Genomic DNA, 22,567 nt, shown 5'->3' on the forward strand with positions numbered 1-22,567 from the left:
AACAATCCGAAAATCAGCAGATCGCTCGTCGGACGAAATCTCCCTTCAGATTTTGGTATCATGTATCCAGCCTTAAGGCCCGTACACACACTATACAACTTTTGTTGTTCGATTTCCTTTACGTTTACCTTCAACTATATAGTGCAAGGGCCTGCCTGATTGCATAAAAATTGAATGTGTTTAGGTCTGACCTCATATTCTATGGTTTTGTTAAATCTAAGAGGAAAAAAAAAATCTGAAGAAAATGATATAGTGTGTGTATCCAGCTTAACCTGCTGCAACCACCGAATGTGAGGTTACCTGCAAAAGCAGCCCCAGTGCCAGTCAGTGATTTGTACAAGCCTCCTGGCCTCAGCTGATCATACACACTTAAGCCCCGTACACACGTACCGATGGTCGGCTTACAAATGTTCCTCTTTTCTCCCCGGGATGTCGGTGTCTGCTGAAAAGTGCAAAGACAGCACAAGGACAGCACAAGAATTTTGTCCGCCGACTGCAGAAGTGATGTCATGTAATGGTTAACTTTCCCTGTGTTTTCTATTTTCTGAGCATGCCCAGTCTTGCAAATCTGCGGTCTGTCGGCCGAATTGTGTACTGACAGGCGAACAATCGTCCGTTCTGGTGTCGGCATACAAATATTTTCATGTTTGCACGAAAGACTTTTGTCCGCGGATTGTGCGCAGACATCTGTCGGAGGCACCATACTAACACGCGTACAATCGGCAGATCCTTCGTCCACCGACGTTTGTATGCCGACGATCGGTACGTGTGTACGGGCCTTTACATGCCACACCACAGGCCTAAGTGGCCTTGTGAAAGTCCTAAATGTGATGTAATTTGAGTATCCAAATAAAATGGTATTATTTTTGCATATGATGCATCTTTTCAGCAACTGAAGTTGACAAAATAAAGAACTCAGATTTTTTTCTTGAAGCAGTTTATTTATAAATTCAAATGGTTATAAAACAAAACCTGTTTCCAGCATATAATAGATAAGACAGTATAAGGGGGGTGTGATTGACCGATGCCCTAATGCTCAGGAAAGAAGTTGTGGGGGGTGGATTTCAAGGGACACAAAAAAGGGTAGTCAGTAGGTTTTACCAGATGACCAAAGACAGACTACTTACTAACTGGCATTAGTGATTTTATATTCCCCAAATAACAAAATAGCACCGAAGGCCTGTGTTCAAAAAATAAAAGCTGCTAGCACATTGCAAGCAGGGGGCGTCATGGACAATCATAATTGCTACATTCAGAGGACTACGCAAGAGGTGACCAAGTGATAAAAATAGACATTTGTGAAACAGTGCAGGGTAACTTATCAAAATGTCTGATGGAAGGCTGGGCTGAGTTTAAAGACCATAGAACACTTCTTCTTTCTCCCGTATTTCACCGGGACAAGGAGGGGAGTTCAGTTGCTGTAGGAAATCAAATTGCTTCTACTTGGATTAGTGAAGACTTGGATTGCCTAGAGCAGCCAGGTTTCTTCACACATGGCTCGACATTATTTTACATTAGTGGATTTGGAATCCATTGCCGAGTATATACCTGTGTGGCAAGCCTCAGATGCAGGCTGTCTCTCTCACACTTTCCCAAACCTTTGTAGTAGTTACTGTCTATGGAAAATTTTCAGGGAACCTGAATGGGTTCCTTAGCAGGCAAAGAAGGATCCACAGCTCAGAAGTTAAGGTTTTGTAGCTAAATAAGGTCCACAACTTCGGTTAAAACGCCTACTTGAAGGGCAGTTAAGAGAAAAACCAACAACTGGTCTGTTTTTAGCAGCAATATAATACATTCATTCTTTAAAGGATAGAATGAAGGAGAAAAGTTTAGTTGTTTGCTAGGACCAGGCATCTGTCAGACACTTTGATAAATGAGGCCATTTTCTACCACATGGCAAGACCCAAAGACGACCATGTTAAAGTTAGAGTCATTCCTAGAATATTTTGTATTATTTATGTCCCTTTAGATTGGGGAAAGTAATAAAGAAGGTGGATAAGGAAGGTAATCCTACAAAGAAAATGGTAGAGGTAGAGCAAGGGAATGAGGTAGAGAAAAGAAAAGGTTTATGGTCTACGTAGAAGAGGCTTAAAAGGTGAATCAATCACATTTCCCATGTATGCCACCATTTTATGAGATAGAGCAATAATTAGGCCTATGAGCCCAACGCGACCCTACAGCAGGCCCAGATGTACAGCTTCATTGTCACCGGCATAAAAATTTTACTGAGGTTACTACACGCGTTTTCTAGGAGCACAGTTTCTGCATAACTATTTGTATAATACATGCGTTTAATGCGGTGTTCCGTGAAAAAACCATACCCGTGAGAAAACCATACCCTCGTCACTTCCGGTTCCGCTACGGAGGGTATGGATTTCTCACGGTAGTTAAACTTGCGGCGGGTACATTAAAACACTTCGGGTGCAACATAAATCATGTCCTCTCCTATCGCTGTAACATCCCTCATCTCCGGTAATAAATATAAAAGCGGATCACGGAGCCGCGATCGCCGTCACATTTACGTCTCATACACCCGCCGCCGCTTTTATATTTATTACCGGAGATGAGGGATGTTACAGCGATAGGAGAGGACATGATTTATGTTGCACCCGAAGTGTTTTAATGTACCCGCCGCAAGCATTAAATTTCACAGAGTGCCGTGAGTTTTTCCTAACCTCTGAGCATGCGCACTTCTCTAATTCTTTGATTGTCAATTAGGTATCCGGGGCTCTGAGCATGCGCACTGCTGCGCTGCTCAGCTGTTTCCCACAGGAAGTGACGAGGGTATGGTTTCTCCACGGGGTATGGAATTCTAACGTTACAGCGGCATATGTGTACATAATGTGTTTTTATGACACTTAATTTTTCCCTTTGCTTAGGCTTAATTTAGGAGTTTACAAATGCATATACATGCATAAGCACATGTTCTTAAACGCAGATTTTTGGATTCGGTGTTACAGATCTGAAAGGATCACATGTTTACGCACCCGTGCGAATGGTTCCCTTGAAAACAATGCAGCCACATTCCGATTAGGTATTAAACGCTTGAACAGTATATACTTTTTTTAATGGCCGTGTGAATGAGGCCTTCGGGCAGGGATCCTCAATCTATGGCCCTCCAGCTGTTGCAGGACTGCACATGCGATGAGGCATTATAAAAAACTCTGACATTCACAAACAAGACTAGTCATGATGGGAGTTGTAGTTCCTGAACAACTGGAGGGCCATGGTTTGAAGACCCCTGGCTTAGGGTTATGGATGATCTATCCAAGGAATGGAATATTGCTCCAACTCCTAACCACCTACCACTGCTGAGTGCTTGAAACACTTTGTTCTATTCTACACATTCAAACCCAATTTTACATGCATGAGGGCATCAGCAGGCATCATGCCTTGCATACTTAGTATGCAGTTTGTTCGCTTCTGAAAATGGGAAGGTTGTTTCTGGAAGGCTTTAGCGGTGACACTTCCCTGCAGCACTTTGCATCTGCATCTGTTCCAATATGGTTAGGATGACAGCATAGTCTAAACTAAAAATTAGTTTAAATCTACATTAAAATTCCAACACACCGTGAGACAGCACTAGTCTGGTGATGGCCCATGCATTCAGGCAGACCTGGCAATTCATTTGGAGAGATCTGGGCACTAGCGTTCCTGAGAGACAGAAGTAGTCAAGGTTTCCTTTGAAGGCTAAAAATTGAATGACAGGTACCCGTTAAAATATTAGAGCAGGCTACCATTATTGAATAGAAAAAACAGGGCCCTCAACTTCCAGGTGTTAAGAATGTTTGGCCGACAGCTACCCTCCATTACTTAAGCAAAAAGCTCCTAATGAAGAGCAGGATAACTGAGGGATAGGAGGCTAAAGCGAATAGAATTCAGAAAAGGCCAAAATCCTGGTTCAAAAGATCTTGAACTACCAGCTGAATCTCAGGAATAGTAAAATATAGTGCTAATTTTCAATGCTGAAATTCATTTGGCTAGTAAAAATTCATGACAGGTTTAACCATTAGTGAAGGGTGGAGTTTCCCCTTTAAAACATAACGAACATGGTTTTTAATTTTTACATTTATTAAACACAGGGCAGTAAACAGGCTACTTGATAAATAGTAACAATGATGGTATGTCTGCACAGGCATTTAAAGTATGAATTCAAGATATTTTCAATTCATGCTTAATAATTGCCATGGATATACTTCCATCTACAGATGGCCTGCACAGCACATCTCCTCTTTCCATCAACATTACAAGCAAACCTTGAGTATTTCCCATGGTGCACATTTTTATACTGAAGCCCTTACTATTGATCTGGCATACCACATGACTGCTAGGAGTACAGCGTTGCCTGGTTGTAATAGTGTAAGCAGACATCAACCATACTTGAATTTAAGAGCATTTGTCTTGTTGTCTCAGGAGCAAGGTGACAGGTTCCCCAGTAACAAAACCCTTTACCTCCCACCTACTGCCCTTCCCTGTGCTCTCCAGCTGCTCCGATACATCTTTATTGGATACCCTGTGCTTGCAGGTATAAGAATAGGACCTTCTTCCATGAAACACTGTCCAAGACTGAACAGCCAAGGGCCAGGGCCAACCACTAGCTGATGAGGCGGAGGTGAACCCCGTGCAAACTCTGACACAGAGCTTACATTTTAGAACTCCTTGATTGGATAGAGGAACAGAGTGGCTAGAAAGTCTAGTATTAATGGTTGACGTTCCACAAGATATGTATTCTACTTGAAGTAAATGGTTTATCAGAGGCTCCACTGCAAAGTCCATAGGCACATGTCTGGTTCAGTGCAATCCAGGAAATTAGGAAAGAAAATAAAATCACCACACTCAGGACTGCAGCAGCTCTGCTTTTTTTAACAGCAGAAGAGGTTATCACTGACAGGTTTCAGGGTCCACTCACTCCTATGCTTTGTGTGAATACACAGTGCCATTCTTTCACTGTGAATAGTACATTAAAGCATACAACACCATTATCATGCATTGTGGCATGCTGCATTCTTAAAAAAAAAAAAAAAAAGTGTTCAACTTTCATCTATTATGGCATTTTGGTAGTCCATTCATAATGGCTTGGATGGCCTAAAGCAATGCACATCATTGTGGTGCATTAATGCGCACGTGTTAACACCAAGCACGAATAGGCCCTAAAAGTTTAGTCAAAGAACATCTTTAGGTGAAACATTTCAGAGGTAACCCCTCTGCTGCTTTTTAATGAAAAGGAAAAAATGGCTGCAACTTAAAGTGGGTCAAATTTTTGTTTTCTGGATATCACTAGTAGAAGGTAGGCAGGGGATCTTAAGACAAAAAAAAATAAAATATAAAGAACACTACCCTGAATGGACAAAGTATCAGACTCTTTAATACCTGAACAAGCTTCCATAGAGTACTCGTTTGTTCTGGTTTTTGAATGCCGCTGGTCTCAAATGTAGTGTTGCTTTAACTGGAATTTGAGAACTAAGGCCTCAGCTAGTTTTTATGGCCCTGGATGATACTTTAAGAACCTGAAAAGTCTTAAAAAAAAAAAAGTGCTGTGCCCTACAATATCACATTTAGTAAAGTGGATGAAGATGGAGAGGAGGCTATGTGAGTACGGGAATGATGGGAATTCCAAGACAGACAAAGGATATAATAGCACCAGAGAGATTTGCAGTCAAGCATTATTTGTTCCCCTTATATTGAAGATATGGTTAGCAAGTAAAAAAGTCTATATCACTGTGCTGAAGATACCGTGGAAAGATATGAAAGGTTATGATGAGAAGCAGAGATAAAAAATGACAAAATATTGCATCTTCTAGTTAATGGTATGTCTGTGCGCCATCTAGTGGCCATCTTGTACACAACAGTCGATAAACCGATCAGGTCAAACTTCCTAACTAAAACTTCCCTCCTGTGTAAGTCACAGCTCAAGCTGGCCCCAAGTTATAGGGCAACAAAGTGGCAACGGGTGTGCTGTGACATTACTTACAAACTACTCATACAGTTTTTGTAAATGCAGATTGTATACAGCGCTTGATAACTGGATGCAGTTATCTCAACCAAGCAAAAATCATCTGCATTGCTTCAACTACATTAATAAAAAAAACTCCAGAAAACTACTTGAGTCCACTGGCAGCCAAAGACATTCAGAAAGGTCCTAGAGATATGTACATACAAACTGTCAGAAGACCTAGCCAATCAAATAAAAACCAAGGGAAAAAAAAGGTCATTTCCTATAAGAACCAAACCAATTTTCAGTTCTGTAAAAAAGAACCGCTGCAATCAATTGGTTGCTATTGAAAACATCTATTGTTCTATACCTCCATTGTTCTAGAAAACCTATGTGCTACAAGTGTATGTGTTTATGATACAGGTAAAATCCTGTAGGCTGAAATGGATGCTTTAGAAAGAAGGAGAGGATATGAAAGGGGTAGGCTGCCTCTAAGCCAACCACCTTGTGCCAGCGTTGGTGGTCCGGCGTGGGGGGCAGTGCTAGAAGTCAAATCTCCAGCTTGCGGTTTATCAGTATAGAGCAGGCGGTTAGGCAGCCTCCTAATTTAGACATCTCTGTGCAGGATGCTGGGACCAGGGTGTAATCAGTCAACTTCTGAAAGACCTGGAGAAAACACACAGAAATGCATTTCAAAATTAATGACAGAAACCTTTGTACTTCTAAGATAAACCTGCTACTCCTGACTATCTTTCTGGGTATGCTAGCTGTCCAACACTGACCCTCTTCCTTCAATACTTGGAGCCACTGAACTAGACAAATTGAACAGCAGGACCTCTTAAATTTTCCAGCTTTCATAATCTTCTTGCCGGTTTCATTTAGGTACCCCTGTGCGTACAGGCTCAAAACTTATACTATACTTCATAATTAGGCAACTGCAGCACATCCTAAAGATAACCTTGATAACCACATCCATTAGAATCATGTGAGAAAAACAAAAGGGGAGAAGGCACCACTGCAATGTGCTATGGTCCTAGACCAAATATTGCTATGGTTCTAGTGCTGTAGGACTTTGTAGGGTATAAGGTTACCTATAATGAGCACACAAATAAAATTCAAAGCTTTATTGAAATATATCAAAAATCATTAAAAGAACAAATCTGACCAACAGGTCACGTTATAGACTAAGATTCATACACTTGGGTCAACGCGTTTCGCAATTGAATAATTGTCAATGATAGCTTCATCTGGAAAAATCATAGTGGACATTACATCCTTACAACTTGAAAAAGAAAGAAATCATCATAAATACATTTGTTATATTAGTACAGTTTTACAGTCCTGGATTTAAAAAGACTTCTCATAGTAGTCATGCTCACCATTGTAACAGAGTATTTGTAGAATGCATCTGTTCAATCGACCCGCCTAGTCCACCAGGCAAACACCAAGGTCCAACCAAGGCCCCCGTGGACAGGTGTAGACCATCATTTCGCCCAGGAGGAAATTGCAGACTGGATCTGGCTTCCGTGGAACCAAGATTATCAGACAGGAAGGAAAGCCAAATATTCAATGCCCACCAGACACAGTCCTCCCAGATGGTACTTAATGGATATATATCCGTATCTGTGAGAATGAACAAATGACATTGATACCTGCATGTTCCAATGCAACAGCCATAATAGCATCTGTCTAACCCCATGTGCGTCCCTACATCTTGCCCATCACCAGGGAGGCACCATGGGGCAAACCGACGAAAATAATCTAATGCTAGAAGAGTCATGGGGGGTTTTATTGGTCCTACTATATTAAACCTGGTGTGCTCATATTGGTGAGGGCCAGGACATACATCCACACCAAGGACCACCCATCCCATGTAAATAAGCAACACTTGCCCAAAAAGCTCAATCATCATCTATGTTCTTTACAAACATGCTGGCCGTTCATTGCAGCATTACTCTTCCCAATGGCATCATTATTTCATTGCATATGCAGAGAATATTTGCAAATAGATTCCACCCCCTTAGCATATTTACCTATATAGATGGCTTGGTCCGCATGTGTCCAGCGCGCCGACAGGGAGCCAACTACGGCGTCCTCGCCAGCCCGCACTGAAGAAGCCGGTCCCACCGGAAGTGAATAGCCGAGGCCCACCTCCAACGTCCCTTCCGGTTCGGGCGCATTCCACTACGTATGCGCCAAACGACGATGGACCGCAAACAGGAAGTCCACCGTGTCAGCAACGCACACTCCCGATCCACGAGGACCGGAAAGGGAGTATAGATCCAGAGGACCCGATCCTGCTCCCTGCTTTGCGCCAGAGTCTGCAATCAATAGGACCAGGATCTGCCAGTAGGTGCAGCATTTGGACAGAAGAGATACATACTATTACAACAAGATACAGTTAACATCAATCATATTAATGAAAGCACAATATTGGTATATCAGAACTGATGTATGATATATTTGCCACCAGAGAGGACACAATTAAAAATGGACAGGAAAAAAAAAAAAAAAAGAAGAAGGGGGGGGGGGTAATGTATAAAACAGCCCAATAGTTTATAACCTTGTAGCTCTCACTACTGGAAAATTATCCATAGTTTCATCACCAGGCTAGAGAAAAGGTTCAAAATGGCACCGCTGTATTCAATCCGGGCCATGTTGTGGCCTGGAGGTCGTGTATCCACTTGGCCTCCCTGTGCAAGATACGTTTATCAAAGTCCCCTCCACGGGGGGGGGGGGGGGGGGGGGGGGGGGTAACCAAGTGCAGAAAAATAGATCATGTTGGGGTTAGAACTATGATTTAAGCCCACGTGCTTACAAAATCGGTGTATATATCAGGCCAGCGTCCAGGTAATATAGATGGTCTTGTATTCTTTTGGCAAATTGCCTTTTGGTTTTGCCAATGTAGAAGGCAACACATTGACAATTGGCCAAATACACCACGCCTTCCGTTTGGCAATTGGCTGAGAACCGTGGTTTGAAAATACCCCCCCTGGGTAGGGGGAGAGTGCATCCCTCCCTAATCCAGGGTCACTGGTCACAATCCCCATCTGTGGGTGACCAATCTACCCTCGGCTCCCAAAGGGGGGCCAGCGGTAGATAATCGCTGTGGACCAGGGAGTCCCTTAATGACCTTGATCTTTTAAATACCATTTCTGGTCTGGTGTGGACATACTTTGAAATGATATTGTCATCCACTAAGTAGTGCCAATTCTTGGAAAGAATTGATTTCAACTGCTGGTGATGAGCGTTAAATGTTGTCATTATTTTTGTAGTCTCCAATGGTTTACGAGTCTTAGGAACAAAGATTCGTTTTTCCCTGTCCTGCATCTTAGCTTTCTTATATGCTTTTTTGAGTACTTTCTTGCTATAGCCACGGGCTCGCAATCTATACCAGAGTGCACCTGCCTCTTGTTCAAAATCTGCCTCCCTGGTACAATTTCCATGTAGTCTCAAATGTTGACTATATGGTATATTTTGCACCAGGGAGCGTTTCAAAGTGCAGAATGGTGTTCCCCGCTGTCTCTTTTCGGTACAATGAGGTATAGATAGATCATTCCATCCTCCTGTAGATGGATTGTAGTGTCGAGGAAGGGTATGTTAGTAGCACTGAATTGCATAGTTAATTTAAAGTTAAATTCATTAACCGATATGAGCTTTATGGAATTTCTAAGTTCCCGAGATGACCCTGACCAAACCACCAACACGCCATCTATATATCGCCCCCCCCCCCCAGCAAAATTACGACGAAAGAATGCCTTTTCATTTGAGAATAGGAAGCGCTCCCATCCCCCCAGGTACAGGTTGGCATACGATGGGGCACACAAGGTCCCCATCGCAACCCCCTGTACCTGGTGGAATGTATCACCATTAAAAAGGTGAAGATGTTGGAGTGTAGAATGTGGTCAAGCAGTCAGACTCACCACAAAATCCGCCAACGGCCAATTGGAGCGCTACTGTTCTCGAAGGAACAAGGACGCAACTTCCACTCCCAAGTAAGAATATTTTCTTCCTCCCGATACCCCGTTTTAGGTGGTCTACACCTCCCCATTCTACCTCTTTGTGATGTATTTTGACTTTTCTGTGATGAAGCAGAGGAAGAAATCGACAGACCTGATTCGGACCTTGTGATTTCTGAATTATGTGTCACTCTATTTCCCTGTGATTTTCCTCTTCTAGACCAAGTTCCTCTATGCCATTTGTAGGCGTAACCGCTTGCAAAGGCTAGTGTGTCTTTAAGGAAACTAAAGTCTTTTTTGAGTATTAGTTCTTTGTTAAATCTCTCTAGATATTGTATGAGTTCCTGTTCCTTTCTAAGAAAAATTCGGGGCTTTGGGAAGGTGTTTTTTTTTATCCTGTAGAAGGCTGATATCTTTATCCACCTCCACAAGATCCTTGATGTACTTATCTCTCAACATTTCCATCATTTTTGCTGAGCATTGCGTTAAATTCTTTTCCCACTGCTCGCAAAATTGTGCATCAGATATCTCAAAGGATGGGAACACCTGAATCCGCAAACCATGGGATTCACTTCCTCCCTCAGTTATCTGTCGAAATATCTGACGGCCAATCGTCTCCGGCATCGGATGTATTACAGGTATGTTGACAGTCGGCTTCACCCTCATGTGACGAGGCTGCCGTCATACCTGAAGGACACTCTCGAGCTCCTGAAGATTCTGGAGGGAGCAGTGCCTAAAAACTCGTTGCTGGTTGCTATTGACATAGAGGCGTTATATTCTAGCATACCGCACTCCTTGGGAGTGGAAGTTACGTCCTTGTTCCTTCGAGAACAGGATTGCTCCAATCGGACTTTGTGGCGAGTCTGCTTGACCACATTCTATACTCCAATATCTTCACCTTTACTGGTGATACATTACACCAGGTACAGGGGGTTGCGATTGGGACCTCATGTGCCCCATCGTATGCCAACCTGTACCTGGGGGGATGGGAGCACTTCCTGTTCTCGAATGAAAATGCGTCAACATTCTTTCGTGATATTGCTGTGGCGGCGATATATAGACAACGTGTTGGTGGTTTGGTCAGGGTCATCTCTGGAATATATGAGCTTTATGTAAAGTCTATCAATTTAACTTGAAATTCACCATGCAATTCAGTGCTACTAGTATACCCCTCAACACTACGATCCATCTACATGAGGATGGATCTATCCATCTATACCTCATTGTACTAAAAAGAGACAGCGGGTAACACCATTCTGCACTTTGAAAGTGAGCACCCACGCTCCCTGGTGCAAAATATACCATATAGTCAACATTTGAGACTACGTAGAAATTGTACCAGGGAGGCAGATTTTGAACAAGAGGCAGGTGCACTCTGGGATAGATTGCGAGCCCATGGCGATCGCAAGAGAGTACTCCAAAAAGCATATAAAGAAAGCTAAGATGCAGGACAGGGAAAAACTAATCTTTGTTCCTAAGACTCGTAAACCATTGGAGACTACAAAAATAATCACAACATTTAACGCTCATCACCAGCAGTTGGAGATCAATTCTTTCCAAGAATTGGCACTTCTTGATGGATGACAAAATTTGGAAGCATGTCCACGTCAGACCAGAAATGGTATTTAAAAAGATCAAAGGTCATTAAAGGGACTCCTTGGTCCACAGCCATTATCTACCACCGGCCCCCCCTTTGGGAGCCGAGGGTAGATTGGGCACCCACAGATGTGGGGGTTGTGACCAGTGCCCCTGGATTAGGGAAGGGATGCACCCCCCCCCCTACCCAGGGGGGGTATTCTCAAACCACGGTTCTCAGCCAATTGCCAAACGGAAGGCGTGGTGTATTTGGCCAATTGTCAATGTGGTGCCTTCTACATTGGCAAATCCAAAAGGCAATTCGCCAAAAGAATACAAGACCATCTATATTACCTGGATGCTGGCCTGATGTATACACAGATTTGTAAGCAGGTGGGCTTAAATCAGTTACAACCCTAACATGATCTATTTTTCTGCACTTGAAATGATCACCAAAAACTCTCGTGGAGGGGACTTTGATAAACGTATATCTTGCAGAGGGAGGCCAAGTGGATACACGACCTCCAGGCCACAACATGGCCCGGATTGAATACAGCGGTGTCATTTAAACCTTTTCTCTAGCCCGATGATGAAACTATGGATCATTTCCCAGTAGTGAGAGCTACAAGGTTATGCAACTATTGGGCTGTTTTATACATTCCTTCACCCCCCCCCCTTTTTTCCTGTCCATTTTGGATTATGTGTCCCCTCTGGTGGCAAATATATCATACACAAGTCCTGATATACCAATATTGTACTTTCATTAATATGATTGATGTTAACTGTATCTTGAAGTATCATGTTGTAATAGTATTCATCTCTTCTGTCCAAATGCTCCTGGTCCTATTGATTGCAGACTCGGGCGCAAAGCAGGGAGCAGGATCGGGTCCTCTCGATCTACGCTCCCTTTCCGGTCCTTTTGGATCGGGAGTGTGCGGCGCCGACACGGTGGACTTCCTGTTTGCGGTCCTCCGTGGTTTGGCGCATGCGCAGTGGAATGCGCCCGCACCGGAAGGGACGTTGGGGGCGGGCCTCGGGCATTCACTTCCGGTGGGACCGGCTTCTTCAGCGCGGGCTGGCGGGGACGCCGCAGTCGGCTCCCTGTCGGCGCGCTGGACACACGCGGACCAAGCCATCTATATAGGTAAATACACTAAGGGGGTGGAATCCTTTTACAAATATTCTCTGCATATGCAATGAAATAATGATGACGTTGGGAAGAGTAATGCTGCATGCTGTAATGCACGGCCAGCATGTTTGCAAAGAACAGATAATTGAGCTTTTTGGGCAAGTGTTGCTTATTTTACATGGGATGGGTGGTCCTTGGTGTGGATATATGTCCTGGCCCTCACCAATAGGAGCACACCATGTTTAATATAGTAGGACCAATAAAACCCCTAATGACTCTTCTAGCATTAGATTATTTTCGTCTGGTGCCTCCCTGGTGATGGGCAAGATGTAGGGACGCACATGGGGTTAGACAGATGCTATTATGGCAGTTGCATTGGAAAATGCAGGCATCAATGTAATTTATTCATTCTCACAGATACGGAGTTATCTCCATTAAGTACCATCTGGGAGGACCGTGTCTGGTGGGCATTGAATATTTGGCTTTCCTTCCTGTCCGATAATCTTGGTTCCACGGAAGTCAGATCTAGTCCGCAATTTCCTCCTGGGCGAGGTGATGGTCTACACCTGTCCACTGGGGCCTTGGTTGGACCTTTGGGTTTGCCTGGTGGGCTAGGCGGGTCGATTGAACAGATGCATTCTACAAATACTCTGTTACGATGGTGAACATGACTACTATGAGAAGTCTTTTAAATCCATGACTGTAAAACTATACTACAAATGTATTTATGAGGTTTTCTTTCTTTTTCAAGTTGTAAGGATGTTATATCCACTATGAAGCTATCATTGACAATTATTCAATTGTGAAACATGTTGAACCAAGTGTATATCTTTACGTATGAATCTTACAGTCTATAACGTGACCTGTTGGTCAGATTGTTGTTCTTTTAATGATTTTTGATACATTCCAAGTTTTGAATTTTATTTATGTGTGATCATGATAGGCAACCTTATACCCTACAAAGTCCTACAGCACTAGGACCATAGCAATATTTGGTCTATGACCATAGCACATTGCAGCAGTGCCTTCTCCTCTTTGGATCTCACGCTGCAGATATAAGTTTTGAGCCTTGTGAGAAAAACAAAGCACTGCTGCATCCAAATTAAAAAAATTCTAGGCTCAGGGGGTTTGCTGATGCTACTACTGTGCTTCTCACTGCCCCCCCCCCCCCCCCCCAGTGAAGCAAAATCCTGCCTCTACCAAAGATGAATGCCACCATATAGAGAAAGTGCAAAACAAGGTGCTGTAGGTCAGTATTGTAAAAAAAAAAAAAAAAAAATGCTGCAGGGAGACCACAGGCAATATTGATGACTAGTGCTTTGCTCTTCACATTACTTTTGTTGGGAGAAGTTTAGTTCATCTGGAAGCTAGGAATTTTATTTAGGCTAGAAATTGGTAGCCAGCACTGGCATAATATAAAATGGAAAAAAAAAAAAGAAAAAAGAAGGACGGTCAAAAACAAAAAAGCATTGACAGTATGCATGGTGTTATGCGATGCTTTAGCAAGCATTTTTTTTCCATTGGCTGACAGCGTACCTTAACTCACAAAAAAATTGTATGGTGACCCTTTTTGTATTAGTACATTACCACAATGCAACATTAAATAAATATTGGTCACACCTCTTGTAGATTTTATAGATTTATACATTATATTCTATAAAACAACTGTTCTGAGAGTCTTTCCTAAAGGATGCAATCAGTTCTTGCAACAGTTGTTTCATAAATCCAAATATCAGATCACATACACAGGTTAAAAGGAGTTAATAAAATCTGTTTAGGAATTGGATTCTGAGGTCTTTAGAATATTCTAGATTAGTATTTGATGTATAAAATCAGTAAACCTGTCTCACCTGAACACTGTTGGGAAACTCCTCTGCACTACGGTGCACCAATACGTTGGATTTAGGCCCCACACGGGCATAGATGCAGTTGGCAGCACCATCATCGGGCACAGTCAATGTTTCATAATGATGATCTGTAAGCTGCTCCATCATCTGAAACAAACATTTTTAAACACTGGAGTAATTAAAAAGGGTATTTTATTTATTTATTTATTTTTTTTTTTAAAAACACATCTTGGAATGTAAAGCCAGCTTGGTTAACATGAAAATCCATAATTGTATGAAAATCCCACATGAGAACTTTAGAGATTTTAAAATTTGAAAGGATTTTTTTTTTTTCCAAACTTGAAACAGCTAAAATCTGGATTGGTTGACAGCAGACTCGCATTGATAAAAAAGCAGCAAAGCACAAACACTGTGCTGCACTCCCAAGCAAGAAGCACAATGGTGTCATATATACTATGCATTTTAGTTGCACACTAAGAAAAAAATAAAAAATTAAATTAAAAGTGCTGCAATTAGCTGTTTTTTTTCTTTTGTCAAGTTTTTTCATTCATAGATGAAATGAGAGCAATTTCTGTAGGATTTAATAAATTAAGGTGTTTAAAAAGAATTCTAGTATATAATGTATAGCCAGTTTCTTGCCCACTTCACTACAGCTTTGCTATAGAAGTAAAGTTACCCACTGTCATGTTGCGGTCACCTTTTGCCTAAAATGGCAGCAGTCTCAGGCCAATAAGCATCAAAGCATTCACACAACTTCAAAATATTCCACTTTGGGCATTTTTATTAACATTGATTCTGTGACTGTTTTGAGGCCCTTTACACCGCATAAAATATATGGGGTTTTTTTTAGCTACGACACTTTAAATAAGGATTACAATAGTTAAAATTCCACTTTTCTCATAGTGGGACGGATTGAAAAGTAGTGGACCTCAACGTCTACAGGAGAGCTTTTTGAACTCCACGACTCAGCTAGGATCTGCCAAAATGTTCTGGACAATATGGAAAATTCTGCCATAGATACCTATTCAGTAATGTGTACACCTATGGCAGCATCATCCCTAACAACTAGTCCATCTCTAAATAGAAGTCACATATAAGGCTCCATTCACACCTGAGCGCATCATTGTCAGGCGTTTTTTTTTTGCAGGTGTTTGGAGGCAGGCATTGACATCTAACAAAAACGCTTATAATCTGTCATGTACTTTGAGCTTCAGGCGACATAAAAACTTATACGTGAACAGGGGCCATTGAAATGAATGGGATTTTGCTTGTTGGGCATTTTGAGACTCCAGAGAGGAGCGTTTTACGAGCTGAAAAACGCTCAGGTGTGAATAGGGCCTAAGGGATGGCCCTACAAAAAAGTACTCTGGTCTCCTACCATTAGCAAGTGAGGACTATAAATCTCTGAACAGCCACCCCTCCTTTCTTGTGCTATGCTCAGTTGTACCTTAAGAGCTTTCTTTGCACAGTCGCTGCTTCCAATAACCAAGGTATCTGGACCAGCCATGCTACAGAAACTTTTCAGATGTAAATCTCCAGAGACTGGGACAGTAGAAACTGCATAATCCTAGGGAAAAAAAACAAAAAAAAAAACACACAACACACATTTATAGCAAAGATCTATAGACAACAAGGTGTCCAAACTGCGCTTTAAAGTAGAACTCCTGGCAAACCACTAAATATACAGTTAAAATACCTAAAAAAGGTATAGAAATTATGAGTGGCCTCTCTTGTATTTTAGGGCTTCTGTAGATGGGCGATGTTTTCCTGCATTTGAAGCATTGCACCTGCATCCATATGCTAACATATACTTGCATCCCAGCACAGCAATAACGGTCACCCGTTATTATTTGGTTTAGCCTTTAGCTTATATTCACACCTGAGTAGAGCTGTGTTTTACAAGTGTTTTTGTATGTGTAGCAAAGTTCAGAAGTGGTTTCCTGGGCTGGGCAAGGATTGGAGAGCAGTTCTATCGGAGGGTTCTTCAGGCAAAAAAAAAAAAAAAAAAAAATATGCATGAAAACACATGCATTTACTAAAGGCAAATATACTGCAAACGTGCAAGAGCAGCTGCTCCAGAGCTTAGTAAATGAGCAGAAGCTATGCTGAAAAGTGTTAGCTGGAGTTAATCGCAATATTTTTATATTTATTTTTCATACAACCCAGTGGGCTTGGGGGGGGGGGGGGGTAGGGGAAAAAAAAAAAAAAAATACACACACCACCGTGAAGCTCGTTGTATTGGCTATGTCATGTTAGTACAGTGATCTCCTCGCTGAGCTATTGTGTTCTGACAGGGGGACTGCCCCCGTCAAAACACATTGGCTGCAAGTGCTGATCGGATGCCAGTTGCTAATTTCCATCATGCCCATTTGACAGAAGCAGGACCTTAGGCCGGCTTCTGTTGGGAAAAGCTGCTGTACACAATTGCCGAATGTCTACCAGTTTCTGTTGAACTGGCTGATACTTGGCCTGTGTTTACCAGCCTTTAGGCTTTTTTATGGCACTTTTCCACTGCAAGTACCGGCAAGTACCGGCTCGGCTCTACTCGGCCCTGCTTGGCCCGGTTTGCTTTTCCACTGCGGTACCGCATGGTATAGTGTCGGAACGGTTCGGTACGGTACGGTATAGGTTTGCTTTTCCACTAAAGTAGTACTAAAGTTAAGTGGGTGGGATAACAACGGGGTGGGTGTGATTCTCTGACCAATCAGTGGCTAGGAGTGACTGCATGCAAAGGATTGTGGGATATGGTACCAGTTTGGTACCTGTTGGAACCACAATCGAGTAGGTACTGTTTTTTCAGAACCGTACCGTACCGTACCGTTCGGTTCCATGCAGTGGAAAAGCAAACCTATACTGTACCGTACCGAACCGTTCCGACCCTATACCATGCGGTACAGCAGTGGAAAAGCACAAAAGCGTGCCGAGCCGGTATGGTTCTATGCAGTGGAAAAGCGCCATAAGTCACTCACAGTATGTAGTTTCCATCAAACACTACACCAGCTGACAATGCTGCTCCACTATGGATACAGTGGAGATGTGAGCTTAACAACCCTAAGTTACTGGCAGAATCACCAAAGGAAAAATAAATAAATAAATCAATTATTGCAGCCAGCAAATCCAAGGACTGGCAGGAAGCAATATATTCATTCTTTAGGCACACTTAAAGGCTGCCTGGCTCACCCCCTGCTCATTGGATAGGGGAGATGTGGACTGGATATATTGTCCAGTAAGCAGGGAACTTGCCTTGCCACGCAGTCCTGTTCTAGTTGGGGAGCCAAGCAGGGTTCATAGTATCGCCTGTCAGCTAGTTTGAGTAAATATACACACATACGGTATCTCACAAAAATTAGTACACCCCTCACATTTTTGTATATATTTTATTCTATCTTTTCCATGCGACAAAACACTGAAGAAATGACACTTTGCTACAATGTAAAGTAGTGAGTGTACAGCTTGTATAAGTGTAAATTTGCTGTCCCCTCAAAATAATGCAACACAGCCGTTAACGTCTAAACCGCTAGCAACAAAAGTGAGTACACCCCTAATTGAACATGTCCAAATTAGGCCCAATTAGCCATTTTCCCTCCCTGGTGTCATGTGACTCGTTAGTGTTACAAGGTCTCAGGTGTGAATGGGGTGCAGGTGTGTTAAATTTGGCGTTAATCGCTCTCACTCTCCCATACTGGTCACTGGAAGTTCAACATGGCACCTCATGGCAAAGAACTCCCTGAAAAAAAAAAAAAAATATATATATATAAGGATTGTTGCTCTACATAAAGACTGCCTAGGCCAGTGATGGAGAACCTTGGCACCCAAGATGTTTTGGAACTACATTTTCCATGATGCTTAATTACACTGCAGAGTGCATGAGCATCATGGGAAATGTAGTTCCAGAGTGCATGAGCATCATGGGAAATGTAGTTCCAAAAATCTGGGGTGCCAAGGTTTGCCATCACTGGCCTAGGCTATAAGAAGATTGCCAAGACCCTGAAACTGAGCTACAGTATAGTGGTCAAGACCATACAGCGATTTAACAGGACAGGTTCCACTCAGAACAGGCCTCGCCATGGTCAACCAAGGAAGTTGAGTGCACATGCTCAGCGTCATATCCAGAGGTTGTCTTTGGGAAATAGACGTATGAGTGCTGCCAGAATTGCTGCAGAGGTTGAAGGGGTGGGGGGGGTCAGCATGTCAGTGCTCAGACCATATGTCGCACACTGCATCAAATTGGTCTGCATGGCTGTCATCCCAGAAGGAAGCCTCTTCCAAAGATGCACAAGAAAGCCCGCAAACAGTTTGCTGAAGACAAGCAGACTAAGGACATGGGTTACTAGAACCATGTCCTGTGGCCTGATGAGACCAAGAAACTTATTTAGTTCAGATGGTGTCAGGAGTATGTGGTGGCAACCAGGTGAGGAGTACAAAGACAAGTGTGTCTACAGTCAAGCATGGTGGTGGGAGTGTCATGGTTTGGGGCTGCATGAGTGCTGCAGGCACTGGGGAGCTACAGTTCATTGAGGGAACCATGAATGCCAATATGTACTGTGACATAATGAAGCAGAGCATGATCCCCTCCCTTCAGAGACTGAGCCGCAGGGCAGTATTCCAACTTAACGACCCCAAACACACCTCCAAGGCAACCATTGCCTTGCTTAAGAAGTGGAGGGTAAAGGTGATGGACTGGCCAAGCATGTCTTCAGGCCTAAACACTATTGAGCATCTGTGGGACATCCTCAAATGGAAGGTGGAGGAGCGCAAGGTCTCTTAAGATCCACCAGCTCCATGATATTGTCATGGAGGAGTGGAAGAGGACTCCAGTGGCAACCTGTGAAGCTCTGGTGAACTCCATGTCCAAGAAGGTTAAGGCAGTGCTGGAAAATAATGGTGACCACACAAAATATTGACACTTTAGGCCCAAATTGGACATGTTCACTCAGGGGTGTACGCACTTTGGTTGCCAGCGGTTTATACATTAATGGCTGTGTATGGAGTGGTTTTGAGGGGACAGCAAATTTACACTGTTATACAAGCTGTACACTCACTACTTTACATTGTAGCAAAGTGTAATTTATTCAGTGTTAGCACATGAATAATACATTTTTGTAAATATTTTAAGGGGTGTACTCACTTGTGAGATACTGTATATATTGATCTAGTCAATTAAGTAGCAGAGGGGGTTGTTAATCAGTTTTAGCTGCTTTGGCGTTAAACAACAGGTGCACTAGATTGCCAACAATGACAACCCACAAAACAGGAATGGTTTTACAGGTAAAGGCAAGTGACATTTTTTCCCTACTCCTCTTGACTGACAGTTTTCACTAGTTTTGCATTTAGTTGGGGTCAGTGTCACTACTAGTAGCATGAGGCAATACCTGGACCCTATAAAAGGTTGGGAAATCAAATAGATGCCACTGCCAGACGGGTTGCTCTGTCTGCCAGCACAGTCTCAAGAGCATGGAGGAGATTCCAGGAGACAGGCAGTTACTCTAGGAGAGCTGGACAGGGTCGTAGAAGGTCCTTAACCCATCAGCTTGACCGGTATCTGATCTTTTGTGAATGGAACAGGATGAGCACTGCCAGAAACCTACAAAAAGGACCTCCGGCAGGCCACTGCTGTGAATATCTGTGACCAAACAATCAGAAACAGACTTCATGAGGGTGGCCTGATGTCCTCTAATGGGCCCTGTGCTCACTGCCCTGCACTGTTAAGCTCAATTGGCATTTGCTATTGAACACCAGAATTGGCAGGCCCCCCACTGGCACTCTGTGCTTTTCACAGACAAGAACAGGTTCACCCTGAGCACATGTGACAGAGGTGAAAAGGATCTGGAGAAGCCATGGAAAACGTTATGCTGCCTGTAACATCGTTCAGCATTACCGGTTTTAGCTGTGGGTAAGTGATGGCCTGGGGAGGCATATCAATGGAGAGATGGACAGACCTCTACAGGCTAGACAATAGCACCCTGACTGCCATTAGGTGTTAGGATGAAATCCTTGAACCCACTGTCAGACCCTACGCTAGGCAGTGGTTTCTGGTTCCTTCTGGTACGCAACAATGCCCAACCTCATTTGGCCAGCGTAAGCAAGCAGTTCCTGGAGGATTAAGGAATGGATACCACTAAATGGCCCCCACGCTCGCCTGACCTAAATCCAATAAAACACCTTTGGGAAAATGTTCGGTCCATCTGACGCCACTAGGTTGCACCTCAGTCTGTTCAGCAGCTCAGTGATGCCCTGGTCCAGATCTGGGAGAAAATACCCCAGGACACCATTCGTTGTCTCATTTAGGTACATGCCCTGAGGTTGTCGGGCATGCATTTGGGTGCCATACAAACTACTGAGTACCATTTTGAGTTGCTGCAATGACCATTTCAGCAAAAATCGGGCTAGCCTGCTGGATCGTTTATTCACTTTGATTTTTGGGGTGTCTGAATTCAGCCCTCTGAAGGTTGATCATTTTCATTTCAATCAAACGATGTGGCATCCTTTCCTTCCCAACACATTACCCAGTCCACATCAGTATAGATATTCAGCATGATATTTTTCCCCCCATGGGATCGCATGAGTTTTCAAAATGTTCCTTTAATTTTTTTGAGTAGTGTATACATATACACCCCCCCTCCCCCATATATATATTTATTTTACACACACACACACCTGGTATGTCTTTGCCACCATCTCTGCGCCTCGAAGATTCGTCCATTTGGATAAGCCTACAAAGATCTCTGAACCTGGAATACAGCAAACAGTGGGCGGCATTGTAAAAAGGTTTTATACAAAAAAAGGACATGTTGGGAAGACATATGAACACTGACTGATTAAAAGAACAACCATGTGTATGGATTGATTTTTCACCAAGCCAATTTTTTTTAAAGCCTTCATTTACACTGTAGGACAAGTTACAAAATAATAAATAAAAGGATACAGGCTTCTCTTAATGTGCAAATGACTAGAAACAACAAGGCTGGATTCACAATATTGTGTTGTGGTAACTACAATGTATGCGATTATACTATACGTGCGTTAGTGCTTTGCAGAGTCATTCATTTGCAATAGCACCTCAATACATTACACCGCAGATCACTGCAATGTGTGCTGTGTCACAAAAAATGGTGACCATTTTTTCTTCTCCATTCTGGTGCATTAATGACTCAAATTAGTAGTGACACAAAAATAACACAAGACCGCTTCACAGCGTGCTAGCAGCCAAATATACGAGTCTAAAATAGTTTGGGGAATGGTCCAATATCTCAAACGGCAAAATGGGCCAGGTGGGCGCACATGCACATGGCTATTCAGAGACACCTAGAGAAGAGCCACCTAGCGTGGAGTTCACATGACTGTAAACCTGCTGCAGGCAGTCGAACGTAGTCAGTGTGGAAGAGTCATAGTGTAATGGAGCAAGAAGTAAACAAGTTCTGCTACAAATTGGGGAAAACGATGACAGACACATGAAATGCTGGTGCAAGTGTACAGCACGGAAGCCGTGAGCACAAAATGGGTTTGTTTTTACCTGTCGCAAAAGTGTTTAAACCAGTCACAAACAACTGAGGATGAGCCACGTTCGGGTCGGCTGTCCACAAGCGGAACCCCAGACATGTTTGAGCAAATGCAACAAATGCGGGCACGAGATCAGCAACTGACTACCATTGATGGCGGAGGAATTGGGCTTTAGCAAGGACACCATTGTCTGCGAAGATCTGGGTAAACGGAAGATCTGTCCCAGTTTGTGCCTCACAAGCTGACAATCCGAAAGCAAAACGAATAAAAACCTCTGCCGATTTCATTACCATGTGTGACCAGGATCCATACTGCGCACGGTGCAATCCGTGTGTGCCAACTCTTGTCTCAGTGTGGCGTACCTGTTCCCAACCATCCACCATACTCCCCTGATCTAGCAACTGCAGACTTCTGTTTCCCCGCCTGAAGAGCACCATGAAAGGCGCACATTTGCGAACGTGGCGGCAATCCAAGAATGTGTAACAGCGGTTCTACTATCAATTCCTAAAGATGCCTTTGCTGACAGTTTCCAGAAGCTTTATGAACATTGCCACAAGTGTGTTGTGAAGGATGGCGATTATTTTGAAGGCCAATAAAAGTTATTTTTGTATCTTCGGTTTTGTTT

At 43.1% G+C, this 22,567-nt stretch overlaps 1 protein-coding gene across 2 annotated transcripts in view; it reads right to left on the reverse strand.

The window, feature by feature from the left end:
• Positions 1 to 5,890: 5,890 nt before the first annotated feature.
• Positions 5,891 to 22,567, reverse strand: part of DDAH2 (DDAH family member 2, ADMA-independent) — a 40,073-nt gene continuing 23,396 nt past the window's right edge. For both annotated transcript variants that reach the window (XM_082263434.1, XM_082263433.1), the window contains exons 4-7: positions 21,100 to 21,173; positions 15,890 to 16,009; positions 14,446 to 14,589; positions 5,891 to 6,598 (exon numbers count right to left, since the gene is read on the reverse strand). In XM_082263434.1, coding sequence (XP_082119560.1) covers positions 6,482 to 6,598; positions 14,446 to 14,589; positions 15,890 to 16,009; positions 21,100 to 21,173 — 455 coding nt within the window. In that variant the 3' untranslated portion in view covers positions 5,891 to 6,481. The remainder of the gene's footprint in view (positions 6,599 to 14,445; positions 14,590 to 15,889; positions 16,010 to 21,099; positions 21,174 to 22,567) is intronic.

Source organism: Pelophylax lessonae, assembly GCF_965119305.1.
Source record: "Pelophylax lessonae genome assembly, chromosome: 7".
NCBI lineage: Eukaryota > Metazoa > Chordata > Amphibia > Anura > Ranidae > Pelophylax > Pelophylax lessonae.